Here is a 13,946-nt window from a genome sequence, read left to right as displayed (position 1 = left end):
GTCGAGTCGGTCGAGTCGACGCCGTCAATGTCGTATCGAAGGTCAGCGGTCGCTTACACGCCCCGTACTAATGAAGAACGTCAGCAATTTCACTTTATAACGACCGGACATCGACGACTCACGGACGGATCCCTTCCAAACAGCACTTTTATAACCCCACAAAAGGCTCCCGCACCTGTTGCGATCTACACCTAGGAGGGGGCGCTGTTGCGGTGCAGCCCCCTCCGACGGCACAGCAGCTCGTGCCCCCGTGGGGGGTGAAGGAGGGATCGGTGGATGGAGGGAATGATGATCACACAGAAGAGGGCGACGAGGGAAGAGGGGAATTGTAGGGGGCACGGTGCCTGCAGAGAATAGTGAGCAAAGATCCTCAATGAGCGTATCGAACGTGAACGTACATGACATCCGTCCATCTTACACTTGACTCACGCGATGTCCTGAAGCGTGCTCAGTAACAGTGAGGGAGAGGAGCAATGAGAATACGCACGAAAATCCAAGAGGCCTCTAGGGCGAGCAGCGGGAAAGAGAAACACGCCAGTTGGCCCTCCCCAAACTCGAGGAGGTTCACCCTTGGGCCGCGATGAGGCCTGGCGCCGGTGCACCGCCCGCTGACGGTGCACCTATTCCAAGGGGGTCTTGAGGCACACGGTCGGAGTCGAAGTCGGAGGTTGATGTTGAGGTTCTGATGGTCCTTGTTGTTGGGGTGGCTTGCGCGCTCTTGAGCTTGAAGTTAAAGTTGATGTTGACCTTACTGGCGACCTCACAAATGACCTTACAAAAACCTTACTGACGACCTTACTCTTGATGTTGACGTTGTTGTTGACCTTGACGTTGATGATGTCGGAGGGTGGCTTACTTAGACTCATTCTTACTCTTGACGATGTTTGACGGTGACCTTGAGGAGGCTTGATGATGATCTTGACGCTGCTTGACGATGACCTTGACGCTGCTTGACGGGCCCCTTGACGTTGTTCGGCGGGTCGACATTGAGGAACATGCTGTTGGCCCACCCCATGCCCACGCCGAAGCGCACCATTAGCGTCGAGTTGATCGTTGTGCACTCACTGGTGCCCCACCACCATCCCCGATCTCGACCATCCATCTTGACGACGAGACAGAAGTCGAGGTCTACAACATGGATAAGCACGTTGTCGGCGTCAGAGTACCGAACGACGTACCGGTCTTGATGCATGTAGGTGAAGGTGGTCTTGATGACTTGCAGGTAAACTTGTAAACTTGCAGGTCGTCCTGAGGACTTGAAGTCGTCTTGATGTCTTGCAGGCAGTCTTGAGGTCTTGAAGTCATACAACCGAGGCCCAAGTCCGCCAAAACAGCGACTACTAGTATAACGTGGGGGCCACAGGCGCCCTCCACGGCCGACTCAGTCGCGACCTGTCTTGGGGCGAGGATACATCGACTGGCGGCTACCAAACAGCGTAAGCATCAAGTACGACGAGCGAACGTATAGGCTCTCACCATCCATCTCGATGCTGGGAGGCACCGACTGCAGATGGACGTCAGCGACAACGATGGCAGGGCCGTGATGAGCACACGTACATAACCCGGCGGGTACTCGATCTGATTTCCCCAGCCCCGCAGCCAAAAGCGACGACGCGAGCTGAGACGCCAGTTGGCCCTCCAGTTAAGGAGGTTCACCCTTGGGCCACGTTGAGGCCTGGCGCCGGCAGGCCGTCCGGGGGCGGCGGGCCTATTCCAAGGGGGTGGCCGGCAAGCGGCCTGTGGGATGGTGAAGAAGAATGCAAGGGAAGCTCCACAGGCGGAGAGTGAAGAAGCTTGACAGTCTTGCGGAAAGATCTTGAGGCTTGAGGGCATTGATGATGAAGGTCAAAGTAAGAAGCGCGGGAAAGCACGCAAACAATGGATCATGTACGACGTCGAAGGCGTGTCGGCCTGCAAGGGGATGAGTCAAGGCGCAGAGAAGTTAGCTGATAACGCACCAGATACTCGCTCCGATAGGCCCTCCTCGTCGACATCCAACGACGATGTCGAAACCCAGGTCCGCCACAATGTGGCAAAGGTCGGCATCGACGACGATGAGGAAGCTAAGGAGGCCAAGAAAGCAGTCATAAAGTAGTGGCTGTAGGTAGCAAGCAAAGGGCCCGATCATAAAACATCTGCCGGTGGGCAAAGGGATCACAACGAGGACGATGGGTGGGCTGGACGATGTGTGGCGCAAGCGCCCGAAGCGAGCAATGGCAAAAGAAAGCAGATGGAGAAGACAGGTAAGAAAAAGAAAGAAGATAGATGAGTCGCGAACGTGCCCGTCGATGAGCAGCCAACCCTAGGAGCACATGAAGGCAGAAAGGAAGGGGGAATGGGGGGATCAGAATCAACACCCATGCTCTTATACCCTCGCCCGGGCCGACACCGACAATAGAGTAGACTCGTGGCCGGCCAAACAAACAGGCCCCCGCCTTCTTTGAATGGCATGCCGGCTCGCGGCATGATGGCCAGAAGTCGAACATGGCGCAAACATACGGAAACAAATGCAAACGGAAGCAGAAATAGGTCCCGTGGATCAACAACACGTGTGCTTGATCCCGTTATCACGGCTTATCACAGCGGGCTGACGGCATGTCATCACACGCTGAACAGTGTCGACGCCCACACTCACCAAGCGACATGAAGAAACCGCGTGTATCAGGCGTGCTGGGGTCGTCAGTCAAGGAGTCGGCGGTGCTGTTCACTCGTGTATGACACTGCTCGAACCAGTCAGCATTGGTAGTTACAACTCGAGGCCCTAATCCAACAATTCCACGACACCCCTCCTGGGCGATACAATACCCGCCACCTTGCTCTCCATGGACAGCAGATCGCCCCCGGCCGTCAAGACGAGGTCGCCGTCCTCCGCCGGCAATCCCAGCAGCTTCTCCAGATTGGTAGACGCGAGCGCAATTGCGTCCGCCTTCGATATCTCCTCCGGCATCTCCAGTGCGGCCTGAAAACACAATAAAGCGTTAGCGTTAGCGGCGTTCCCAGAGGATGCGGAGTGCAGAATGAAGAGATGTTACGAACCCAAGCGACATCGAACCGCGTGTTGCGCGCGCTCCAGGGCTCCTGGATGCCGATACCAACGGTCACGTTGTGTTCGAGCAGCTTCCCGGGCGCGTTGTACTCCGTAAGCGGCGGGCCAGGGAGACTAAGACCCGGTCAGTTATTGTGACAACTGCTTGCGAGAGAGCACCCACATTCTACGCGATTCCCATGAACCAGGGAAGGGCCTAGACGGGTTGATGATGACCCCGATGTTGGCCTCGCTGATCTCCTTCGCGAGCAAGTGGGCCTCAGTCGCGCCGGATAGGGTGAGCTGTATCCGCGTGTTCTTCTCGCGCTCGATCTCCGCCTTCAGTAAGATGAGGGAGGCAATGACATCGGCGCTGTGCACATCGACAACCAACGGGAGCACGCCCTGAAAAAAGCATAAGCTCGACGGCGATGAAGCTCGACCAGTCCACGCACATCGACAACATCCCTGAAAGCCAGCGCAACCTCGCCCTCACCCCCGCCGAGCAGCAGCTTGCGCAGCGCCGCAATCTGCGTGCTCACGCTCGTTGACGAGCCCAGGCTGATCGCAACGTGCAGGGCTGTGATGGGCTTCACAACCGCGCCGCTCTCCAGCTTGTGCGCGGCGCCTGTCGAGAAGGCGGTGCTCAGGCCGCTCAGGAAGCCGTACGACGTGGGCGCGACGACCCCAGTTGTGACGCCGGCGCGGTTGGCGATGCTATAGGTGGCGGTGATAAGTCAGGTAGGCGCTGGGAATGGGGGATGACTTACAGCGCATCCCGCGTCGTGTACTGCAGGCCGTCGACCGCGCGGATGAGCGCGCCATCACCGCCCAGGATTGAGGGCTGCTTCGCGGTCAGCGGGTCGCCCACAGCGCCGTCTGCCGTGGAATCTTCGGCGGCAATATGTTCCAGCCCCAGCGGCGATCCGTACGAGATGAGCGCAGGACTGCACGTCCGTTAGCTCCATCGGTCTGCACAAGAGCACGTTGACATCGACTCACGCGACAGAACCTCCCTGCAAGTTCACATACTCCGCGCCCTCGAAGCTGTCCTCAACCTCGCATGCGTAACAGACAAGCTTGCCGTCCTTCACGACCACGTTAACTTGCGCGCTCGGAAGCACCGCCTGCGTGACCTTGCTGTTCTCCCGGAGGAACACGCTCGTGACATTCGTAAACACCACAGTCGACATCGTCTTCCTCGGCTCAAGCGGCGGCAGCCCCTCATACTCGACTGCCGCATCCTTCTCCTTCTCGAAGTCCGGCGTCTTCGGCACATGTTGGAAGGCCTCTGGCTTCTTTGCGACGTGCGGTGTCTCGAGCTGCGGGATGCCGTCGATCCAGACTTGCTGGGGGGCGGCGCCGAGGGCGAGGGGGTGGGAGTCCCAGAGGACGATGTCGGCGTCGTAGCCTAAGGGAAAAGGTCGTTGGTGTATCCTGTGGTAGTGAGACAAGCGGACTGACCTTCACGCACAATACCAATCCTATGATCCTGGCCCATGATGATCGCGGGCGTCGTCGTGACCGCGCGAAGCGCAATCTCTGCCGGCAAACCATAGTAGTGCGCTTGCTGCGCCTCGTACAGCAGGTGCCTCGAGTTCAACACAGGGTGGTCGCTCTACATGATCGTTAGCTTAGCGCCACACGGGTCAAGTAGAAGACAGCACTGACCTTCATGACGACATTGATACCGTTCTCAGCCAGAATGCGAGGCGCGAACTCAGAGCCGCGGTAAGCCTCGCGCTTGTACCTCGCATTCGTCGCGAAGAGGGCGACGGCGGGAGGGCCGCCTACACGTAGTTTAGCTTGAGACGAAGGTGAGAGAACGAGGGTGCCACGTACCATACATCTTCTTCAACAAGTCGGGGACCAGATACGTCTCATGCGCGTGGTGGAAGGCCGCGATGTGGAACTTGAACTCGTTGGTGATCTGCCCGAAAGGCTGAGACGACGAAGGTAGACGCTAAACATGTTAACATACCCGAACCATGCCATCGAGATCGACGGCTTCGTAGCAGTGGTTGTGGACCTGAAGGGACAATCAGACGCGTGCGATCTCGACGTTCTGAATATCATACCTTAACGCGTCCACGCAAAACGTCGACGAGAGCCTCCCACTGGAGATCCTCCGGATACTCGCCAAGCCCGTGCCATTGACCCGCGAGGGCCTTCTCGCAGTATTGGTCCTGACTCTCCTTAATCTTGCGAGCGGTCTCGTAGCTGGCGCTTGGTCAATATATGGGTTCCGCTGCGAGCGTAATCAGGTTCACCCTTGGCGGAAGGCCCAGATGGTATCCATGCGGGTGCCGGAATACACGCGACCTGAACAAAATAAGTGCCAGCCCGAGAGCATATAGGTATGGGCTTACTTGGGTTCTCGCCTGAAGAGAAGCACCGGGGTGAGGATCTTGTTCACATACATAGACTATGAGTCTGAACGTACCACAAGCGTGCCTGGTGAAGCACGCATGAGTATCGTACAATCAGGAAGAGCCTGCGACTTACTTCATCTGTCGCCAGCGCGGCGGCAGGCTGGGGTCCACATCGGTGCCATTCAGAGTGAAGGGGGGCTCCAGCAGCATTGACGACGGGGAGCGCTCCTCCGTAGGCCGCAGCTTGATCACGAACGCCTGACCGCCTGCGGCAAGTGAGCGTCTGAGATGGCATGGCTCGGACGGGGAAAGTAGGACGTACCAATCGCGTCAGCCGAGCCGGGAAGCACGACAGCGGTGGTAAGCCCGCCTGAGATGGAGAGCTTGTACGCGTCGTCGTGAGTGTTTAGGCCGTCGAGGCTGCGGAGCCAGGGGAGGACGAGACCCTTGAGGGAGTTGGTGTCGTCGCCGCCCTGAAGCTCGGGCGCGCTATCGACGCCAAGATGGCTATGCATGTCGATGATGCTGGCGGGATGTTAGCTCGTGAGTCCAGTGAGATGGATGTAGAGCACGTACCCAGGGGAAACCCAAGCCCCACCGGCATCGACGGTGTTCAGAGCATCGGCTGCATACTCCGAGAGGACCTTCGGGTCCACGACACCCAAGCCCTTCACTAGACCCTTGTCCAAGAGCAAGTCCCCCTTGATGATCTCGAGACCATCGACGCGTCCCGTCCAGATAGTTGCATTCCTAATGAACGTAGCCTTAGTCCCAGGGACGTAACGATCCGACTCCGTGCGAAGGTTGAAGTCCGGGGGCGGACCCGGCTTCGTGTGCAAGTTGCGGCATCTGTTGAACGTCTCCTCTGCATGAATGGGAAGCCGCTGAGGCACGTCCTCATCGAACGCGTCGAGGAGGAAGACCGGGACGAAGAACGAGAGGCAGATGGCGGCGAAGCAGAACGCCGTAAGACGTCGCGCGCGGGTGACGCGCGAGCTGCTCGTTGCAGGCGCGCCGAGCTCGGGGACGCCCATGATAGTCAGAGGCAAGAGGCGCGTACCTGGCACTGGCACGCGAAATGACGCGACGGATTCCGCGGCGGATACCACGCGCTTCGATACGCGCCATACTGCCAAATGGGGAAAATGTGCTTATCTGCGTGCTCAATGTTCAGTTCTTCACCTACTTGGCTTCGTTCCTTGACTTAGTATGCTGAGCACTGCTGCTTCTATAGCTCGATATAGTGTACTCGGTATTTCTGGTCACGTCCTCCGCAACCACAACGATCCAACCTCGTCCAGTGACGTCGTGAATGGCTGCATCCGGTGCTCAAGGAGGCATGCAAGTAGCTCTTCAGTGCTGCAGGGCCCGAAGTCTTCTGGCAAGCGAAGGTCATATACATCTTGCACAGAGCCCAAGGATTGCCTTCGCCTTCTGTGGAGTGCTCCTTAGGCGATACTAGGATTTGGAACCTGTGCCAACCTCTCTGGTGCTTCCTCGTCGCCGACAAGCTCAATGAGTGCCGCGATCCCCTCCTCGTTGCGTCATCTCAATGGCGAGGCTATCTCCAAGTCCATTATTTAGGGCGAGGTGGATGGGCTGCGTCGCCAAGCAACATGTTACGCACCCTCATCTCTCGCCGTACCACAGCTCACGTCGGAGGCCACACCGTCTTGCGCTCTGCTAGCAAGGTCGCGACGCAGAGTCCAGTGCCACAGACTGGCGCCAGTTATAACATACAAGTGAGCCCTGAAAGTGAACATATGCACGTACCTCCTGACCTCTGACAGAAAGACACATCCTCCTGCGTCACCCGCTCGCTCGGCGAGTTCATGAAGGACGGACGCCTCACCTTGAGAGCCACCGCGTCAACCGACGAGAAGGATAGGAAAGCTGCGGCTAAGGCGCACAACACAGATGTCACAAGACTGTTGGCGTCTTCCGCAAGGGTATTGCTGGTCTACCCTGATGGGTCGCGGCGTCCATCCATGGACGTGTATCCGCGGGTCGGCGCGGCGGCAGTCGGATTCCTGGCTGGCTCGACTGGTGGTTTGCAAGAGGTCTTCGCGCGGAGTCGCCGGTTGAAGGGATCCGCCAGCCTTCAGATGGCTGAAGTCGTGGGTGCACATATCGGTGTGGAAGACGGAATCGAGTACGCGAAACGTCACGACGTCAAACACCTGCGCATCCACCCCGACGACGATCTCGTCGTGAGGTGCCTCCAGATCCTCGGCGGAGGTCGCAAACGCGACGTTACGGGGCAGTACACTGATATTCTGAATCGGATGTACGGGTTCCTTAGAGGGGATCCCTCGAGGTCAATCCTCGTCGAGTGGGTTCCGGCGCACTGTGGCATCCCTGGAAATGCGCGGGCCCATCAGTTGGCGAAGGCGGTGACGAAGGTTGCAGGCGAAAATGCGGGTGCAGGTGTTGGTGTTGTGGCTGGGATGCGCGAGCAGAGTTCTTACAAAGTCAGTAAACAGTTGTAAGCGGCGTGGCATGTACAGCAAAGGCTCCACGAGAAACTTCTGCCTGGGGCCATAGGCTAACAGAGGACGCGTTCCGGTGCTTCTAAACCGCCTAACCTCCGCCTGACGTCGACTGCAATTCTTGAGGCGCCTGTAAGATATATAAGGGGGAGGGGTTGAACACTTTCAGCCGCGTAAGCACCATCAACCTATTGAAAAGGAACATGACGCACCGTGGCTTCATCCTCCAACGAACATCCAGCTCGCCTTTACTGCGACGTCAGCACCTGAGACTGGCGCAGCGGCCAGCAGTCGTCTTCGCCACCAGGGCCATATCGATTCGGAGCACGGCGTCTCCCGAAAAGAGGAAGCCCAGCTTCAAACTATCCGTCACCGCGATCCCAACAATTGTTAGTATGATTGCGACGGGAGAGGTGAGAGGTACAGCTTGGCAGCTCAACGTATAGTGTCTGAGGACATTCCAGCTGCCCGACAGCGACATTGCCTGCGAAGCAGCAGCCGGCGAAGACAGAGAGCCTGTAGGCGAAGGCAAAGGTTCGACAGGATTTCCGACGCGTGGTAAGTGGCCTTTGTTCGATACGTCTGTCGGTTGTCCTCATTCTGCCTCAGTCCTGTTGCGACTTGCCATTCGCTTTACGTTGGATTATATGATATAAAGACGGAGTGGTCGATGCTTTTTTGAAGTTGAATCTCAGCGTTCGAATCTGATGAAGTGAAAGCTAGAGAAATACGTCGTGAGGTGACCGAGGAACTTACGAACGTAGCCGACGAAAGCACGCAAACAGGGGTCGCACAGGCGAAAGAGCCGCCATATGATGCTCGCTCCTTTTTTCGAGCCAGTACCCACCTCAAAGTGAGTCTTCCGGAGCTTATAGATCATCGCGCCCACGCAGGGTCACTGCGCCGTTGTTGGTGAGAGGCGGATGGAATATTGACGAATGTGCCAAGGTGTGTAATAACACAGGCGCAGAGCGCCCGGAGGACGGGTAAGTATGTGAACTGTGCAGCGTCGTCATTGCTGTGGAATCTGAGGTCCGAGCTCCAGCGCTCGTGCCGGGACGCCCTGAAGGGTGTAGCCCTGCAATCTCACTGGATGCCAAGGCGGTATGAATATACAACCAACCAAGCTGCAATCTGGGTGAGTTGCATGACGATCTCTAAGCAGTAGATGCACCAACCTAATACCCGAATTAGAAGTCGGACACCCGGCCTTTAAAGCTCCAGTCGCCCTCTTCCTCGATCCACTTGCGTACTGGCTCGCGCTTCGGCCCATTCTGCTCTCCCGTCCTCGGATTCACGTCCCCTTCGAACTCGGGCTCGACCGGACGAGGTGCGTCAGGATGTAGCGCGAGGTCGACCTCCGCGTCCTTGCCCGTGGATCCTGCCAGGGGCGCCTGCGCCTTCCGCGCGAGCTCCTCGAATTCCCGCTGCTGCTCTTTGGGTAGCGGAGGTGGTGCTGGTCTGTTGTAGTCGACCTTTGTCCTCCGAGGCGCAACTGGGGTCAAACGAGCGAGAGACTTGCGCCCGAGCCGAGCTGCTGTAATTCCGAACATAATGGTACCGGATAAAAACGAATGCCACGTGAAATTCATCGAAGTCGGGAATATCCACGTGGGACCCGCATTGCCGCCGGCAACGTCAAAAAGCTTTATGGCCATTGACGCGCAGCGACTCAGGAAAGTACGGCCTTGTGCACAATTGTCCACGCGCCCACATAGAAATCCCAGCATCAGCCCAGGAAGATTGCCAGAAGCGCGCTCTGTATGCGAAGTTCAACTTCACGTGGAAAGTTTGCGAGCGGCCGGCTGAGTGATCTGGATCAGTTGACCGGCGGGCCCTGCCGCCCTGGCAAGCTCTCGGATCTGCCCCGGGCGAGCAGCCCGCCAGTGACCGTCATTCGCAAGCTTGCAGGTTCATCTCCTAATCGCAGATACCTCGTTATAGACCAATCAAGCAAGTGCATGTCGAGGAGACGAACGTCACGGAAATTGTCTGACTACATCACTGGTAAGCACGATTTGAGCGGTCACAACAACTCAGACGTTCATCCGGTTACAATCGCGGCGGGAAGATCGGGTTCGTAATTCGAGTTGCACGCTGACCGAATACGGAGCCACTTGACCCCTCTAGAGCGCTCTTGTTGTTCTCCCTCCACCATCTCACCTGCGCGCCCCTTGCTAGGATTCGCAGATAGGCCGGGTGACGACTCTCAGCGCCTCAACTTCTATGCGCGGGTCCTCCTTCCACAACTATAATGCGCAGGACGCTCCTTCCCCCTCTTCCGCGTATCCCGGTCCGTCGTCGATCAACGCATACTCTGCGCGTGCGGACGAGCGTGCCCACTCAGCTGGGCCCTCGAACCGCATCCCCGATAACTCCAGCGGCAAGCGCAGGAAGCTAGATCGCGCCTGTGATGCATGCCGTCGAAGGAAAACGCGCTGCGACGGCCCGGCGCAGCCGGACAGCGTCTGCAGCACCTGCAGGCAGACGAAGAAACCGTGTACCTATATGTGCGTGCTCCGCCGTAACCCGTGAGCCTCACTAACGTCTTGCGCGTGCAGGGAAACCTCGAAACCAAGGGGACCGCCCAAAGCGTAAATGCCTCCAGCTCAGGGTGCATCGTGGCCGCTCATTCAATCCTTTAAGGTATATTACCGGCATGGAGGACAGGCTCGAGCGGCTTGAAGCCCTACTCAGACGGGTGAATTAGCTGTCTTTGTTCATGGTTGTGATTCTCATACATCCCCAGCTTCGTCCGGACATTGACCTAGGGCCTCCCCTCCCACGCGACTCCTGGCGGACAGACTCGACCAGTCGTGACGGCTCCCGACAACGCACACACTCCGGCCCATCCCCCGTTCACAACGACGCCAGACAAACCCCCAGCACCTCCACCAGCTCCCCCCTCCCCCCACGCCTCGGCAGCTCGTCCGACGGGGAGTCCGGTTCCGAATGGCACACCGGAGAGGCCGCCGAACTCACGATTGAGGACGTCACCGGTGGCGTTAGGCTTTCTCTACCCAGCACGGACGCCGAACCTAAGCCCGAGGACCGCAACGTGCGCTTCGTGGGCAAAGCGAGCGGCGCGCCATGGATCATTGCAACGCGCAAGTTCAAGGACCTGCACATAGCAGAGTCGAATGCACCGCCTGACTCTAGCGCATCGAAACTGCGCACCGAGGCCGACAAGTCGCAGCTGCGCAGAAAGGAGTTTTGGGTTTCTCCGGAGGTACGCCCGTTTATCGCAGCTGACTTCTTTCGCTGACATTATACATTGCACAGTGGGAACTCAAGAACGAAGGCCACAAAGACATCGAGAAGACGCTCGCAGCTGTGCAGGAGCAACTACCACCACCCGACCTCATAACATCCCTATTCGATCTTTATTTCACCTACCCGAACATGCACATCCCGCTCCTTCACCGCCCGACCTTTGAAAGGCAATGGCGGTCGGGGTTGCACAAGCGTAATGTGTGGTATGCCGCCGTCTGCTTCGCCATCTTTGCAGTTGCCTCACGGTGGAGCCATGATTTGCGGGTGGTACCCGAATCGTGCGCAAGTGGTTCTGAAGGTCCGAAGTGGCACGCGGCGGGGTCGCAATGGTTCCATATCTCTATGCGTAAGTCATCTATACTTGCCGTCAGATATGTTCTGCATATTCATCCCAATTCTAGAGATCATCGTCAGGCGTCATCGTAGTGTACTGTACCCGGCATCTCTGCACGAGATACAACTGTTCACGGTAGGCAGAATCCTTTCTGAAACAAATGTCGGCTGCTTCTAACCTCACTTGACAGATACAGCGCATGTACATGCGCGGGACACATTTCTTTGCCTCCGCTTGGCTCAACACTGCGGTCGGCACTGTCAAGGCCCAGGACATCGGCGCCCATAGGCAGTCAATCTACCAGGACCTCAAACCAGCAGACCGTGAGCTCTGGAAGCGCGCCTGGTGGTGTTTGGTTCTGTTCGACCGCCTGGACAGCGCGAGCCTTGGACGGCCATGCGCGACCCGCGAAGAGGAGTAAGAGGACATCTTCTGCGTTCGTACCTTCCTAGCTGAAGAGCGGTAGCTTCGACGTCGAGATGCTCGCCGAAGTGGACGACGAGTACTGGGACACCGGCGATCCGGAGACAGACTTCAAGCAGCCGCCGGACAAGCCCTCCAAGATCACCGCGTTCAACTTCATGATCAAGCTCTCGGGCATCATCGCGCGGACGTTGCGAACTGTGGTGCGTCTCGGCTGCTCCCCCGTCGAACCCGGAACCAAACTTTGCCCGCAGTACTCCCTGGACAAGGCGGACATGCCCCTCGGGCCGTTCTCCCAATCCATTGACCACATCGTCTCACAGCTGAACGCCTCACTCACGGAATGGGTCGTGTCCGTCCCCGACCACCGTCCGTCCTTTCTGCTCGCAGATCTTCTGGAGCGCTGATGGAGCGGTCTACGCAGTGAAACCGAATCGTATTGACGACCCTATTTTCGCGAATCAAGCGGCGTTCTTGTTCACGAACTACTACACCACGCAGATGATGATCTACCGACCGTTCATCCCGCGTACACCGACGACCGTCGAGCAGTACAAGCGGGAGCGCGCGTGTCCGTACCCGGCGCTGGCGATATGCCTGAATGCCGCGAAGGCGTGCGTGGGCATCATCCAACAGCAGCTGCCGAATGGGTACGCGAATGTACCAAACCTGTCGGCTACCGCGTATCAAGCGGCCGGTACTCTGCTGTTCGGATGGTGGGAACTCAAGGCGCGGCAGCGTCTAGCGGAGGAGGGCGTGGAGGATGTGCGACCTGATGTCAAGGTCATGGACCAGCTACTTGCGCACTACCAAATCGCGATGCAAGCCTTGGAATGGGCAGTGCCTCGGTGGCCGCACGTTGACTTGATGATGTGCGTACACTGATTGCTGTGCAACGTTTGTCGCTAACCAGCCTGTAGTGAACATCTCAAGAACGCGATGCCTTCTGCAGAAGATGTATCACGACTCCCGGAACCGCTTCCAAGAAGTATACGTCGAGCACCGTCTCGCAAAAACAGCGTCGAGGACAGACTCTCCGCCTCTTCAGAGAAAGCACAAACCACTCCTCTGTCAGCTTCTGAAGACTGGGCTACCTGGCGGCACACCGCGGCGGATCATCCCCCTAGTCGTGCCCTCCCCATACCACCGAGGCAGTCATCGGATATCCCTCCAGCAACCTATCGCTCACGGAACGATAGCTTGCAATCAATGATCGACAGGCCTCGATCCCATTCGGATGACATACGGGCAGCGTATCCCTCGCCAACGCCATATCCAGCCTCTCCAGCGGTGAACCACACCTTGTCGCCTTGGGCGGACATTCCTTCATACGCAGGCCCGCGCTCCGCCTCCCCGGTGGACATGGAGGAGACGGAGCGGCCGGTGGCGATCAGCTCGATTCGGCGGACAGGCTCGCACGCGCAACTCAGATACGGCGGCACGTCTGCGAAGTTCAACGAGTCCTATGCGCGGGGCGCGCCTGCCAGCAGTACGCGGGGCTCGTTGCTGGAACCCTATGCCGCCCCAGATCGGAGAACTTCGTTTGCGGGACCTTACCTGCCACCTCCGGCCAATATGCCACCCCCTGTACCGCGTCGCTCGGTCGACGCACCGTACGGTGGCAGGGTCTCACCCTACGGGCAGTTCGAGGGCGTCTCATTTGACGGCCGGCTGCTTTACGAGCCCATCCCAGCGTTCGAGGATCGCAGCGCCATGTACAGCAAGCCTCGTCTGCAGGTGCAAACGAGATTGGATCCACAGCCGAGCATGGGCTCTGGGCCACGCGCTTTCGACGGGCGCTACGCCAGGGTTTCGCCAGTGCCGCCTTTCGACGACGGCTACGGCGTCTCCCCAAACAACAACTCGGCCTACGACTCTCCCGAAGGGTCGTGGCCCGTACAGAACATTGCGGCACGGGGGCAGACATACACGAACTACCACCCATCGTCCGCTTACGATGCTCCGCGGGATTACAGAAGATGATGAACGTGGGAGGACGTCGAGGGAACTGCAATATAGCTTTATTAATT

The 13,946-nt window shown here is 58.0% G+C and overlaps 7 protein-coding genes across 7 annotated transcripts; 2 read left to right on the top strand and 5 right to left on the bottom strand.

The window, feature by feature from the left end:
* Nucleotides 1–292: 292 nt before the first annotated feature.
* Nucleotides 293–2,046, bottom strand: SCHCODRAFT_01100542 (uncharacterized protein; the record flags this gene model as incomplete). Its single annotated transcript, XM_003029352.2, has 9 exons — nucleotides 293–344; nucleotides 430–437; nucleotides 488–707; nucleotides 873–1,128; nucleotides 1,179–1,424; nucleotides 1,477–1,504; nucleotides 1,558–1,822; nucleotides 1,872–1,911; nucleotides 1,959–2,046. 9 exons carry the CDS (start codon nucleotides 2,044–2,046, stop codon nucleotides 293–295), a joined length of 1,203 nt encoding a protein of 400 aa, XP_003029398.1.
* Nucleotides 1,983–2,690, bottom strand: SCHCODRAFT_02369271 (uncharacterized protein). The gene is made up of 2 exons (XM_050342493.1): nucleotides 2,636–2,690; nucleotides 1,983–2,587 (listed from the first exon to the last, which is right to left on the bottom strand). Exon 2 carries the CDS (start codon nucleotides 2,484–2,486, stop codon nucleotides 2,085–2,087), a length of 402 nt encoding a protein of 133 aa, XP_050198859.1. The 5' UTR covers nucleotides 2,487–2,587; nucleotides 2,636–2,690; the 3' UTR covers nucleotides 1,983–2,084.
* SCHCODRAFT_02549660 (uncharacterized protein) lies at nucleotides 2,488–6,473 on the bottom strand. The gene is made up of 18 exons (XM_003029351.2): nucleotides 5,974–6,473; nucleotides 5,720–5,922; nucleotides 5,531–5,663; nucleotides 5,469–5,479; nucleotides 5,395–5,406; nucleotides 5,296–5,347; nucleotides 5,104–5,245; nucleotides 5,007–5,054; nucleotides 4,868–4,955; nucleotides 4,697–4,815; nucleotides 4,490–4,643; nucleotides 4,028–4,436; nucleotides 3,796–3,972; nucleotides 3,481–3,742; nucleotides 3,210–3,430; nucleotides 3,037–3,160; nucleotides 2,636–2,959; nucleotides 2,488–2,587 (listed from the first exon to the last, which is right to left on the bottom strand). Exons 1-17 carry the CDS (start codon nucleotides 6,429–6,431, stop codon nucleotides 2,762–2,764), a joined length of 2,811 nt encoding a protein of 936 aa, XP_003029397.1. The 5' UTR covers nucleotides 6,432–6,473; the 3' UTR covers nucleotides 2,488–2,587; nucleotides 2,636–2,761.
* A 540-nt stretch (nucleotides 6,474–7,013) lies between these two features.
* On the top strand, nucleotides 7,014–8,010 carry SCHCODRAFT_02634716 (uncharacterized protein; the record flags this gene model as incomplete). The annotated part of the gene is made up of 2 exons (XM_003029751.3): nucleotides 7,014–7,139; nucleotides 7,188–8,010. 2 exons carry the CDS (start codon nucleotides 7,014–7,016, stop codon nucleotides 7,884–7,886), a joined length of 825 nt encoding a protein of 274 aa, XP_003029797.1. The 3' UTR covers nucleotides 7,887–8,010.
* A 20-nt stretch (nucleotides 8,011–8,030) lies between these two features.
* SCHCODRAFT_02634711 (uncharacterized protein) lies at nucleotides 8,031–8,822 on the bottom strand. The gene is made up of 4 exons (XM_050345824.1): nucleotides 8,496–8,822; nucleotides 8,351–8,444; nucleotides 8,100–8,299; nucleotides 8,031–8,049 (listed from the first exon to the last, which is right to left on the bottom strand). Exons 1-3 carry the CDS (start codon nucleotides 8,512–8,514, stop codon nucleotides 8,146–8,148), a joined length of 267 nt encoding a protein of 88 aa, XP_050198858.1. The 5' UTR covers nucleotides 8,515–8,822; the 3' UTR covers nucleotides 8,031–8,049; nucleotides 8,100–8,145.
* SCHCODRAFT_02634709 (uncharacterized protein) lies at nucleotides 8,761–9,450 on the bottom strand. Its single transcript, XM_003029350.2, has 2 exons — nucleotides 9,065–9,450; nucleotides 8,761–9,013 (listed from the first exon to the last, which is right to left on the bottom strand). The coding sequence occupies exon 1, from the start codon at nucleotides 9,437–9,439 to the stop codon at nucleotides 9,077–9,079; it is 363 nt and encodes a 120-aa protein (XP_003029396.1). The 5' UTR covers nucleotides 9,440–9,450; the 3' UTR covers nucleotides 8,761–9,013; nucleotides 9,065–9,076.
* Nucleotides 9,451–10,112: 662 nt separating this feature from the next.
* On the top strand, nucleotides 10,113–13,899 carry SCHCODRAFT_02511402 (uncharacterized protein; the record flags this gene model as incomplete). The annotated part of the gene is made up of 11 exons (XM_003029750.2): nucleotides 10,113–10,396; nucleotides 10,448–10,480; nucleotides 10,533–10,587; nucleotides 10,636–11,115; nucleotides 11,169–11,505; nucleotides 11,561–11,628; nucleotides 11,684–11,910; nucleotides 11,960–12,119; nucleotides 12,171–12,285; nucleotides 12,341–12,788; nucleotides 12,837–13,899. 11 exons carry the CDS (start codon nucleotides 10,113–10,115, stop codon nucleotides 13,897–13,899), a joined length of 3,270 nt encoding a protein of 1,089 aa, XP_003029796.1.
* Between the last annotated feature and the right edge of the window lie 47 nt (nucleotides 13,900–13,946).

Source organism: Schizophyllum commune (genome assembly GCF_000143185.2).
Source record: "Schizophyllum commune H4-8 unplaced genomic scaffold SCHCOscaffold_9, whole genome shotgun sequence".
Lineage (NCBI taxonomy): Eukaryota > Fungi > Basidiomycota > Agaricomycetes > Agaricales > Schizophyllaceae > Schizophyllum > Schizophyllum commune.
This window is presented reverse-complemented; position numbering and strand designations above follow the sequence as displayed.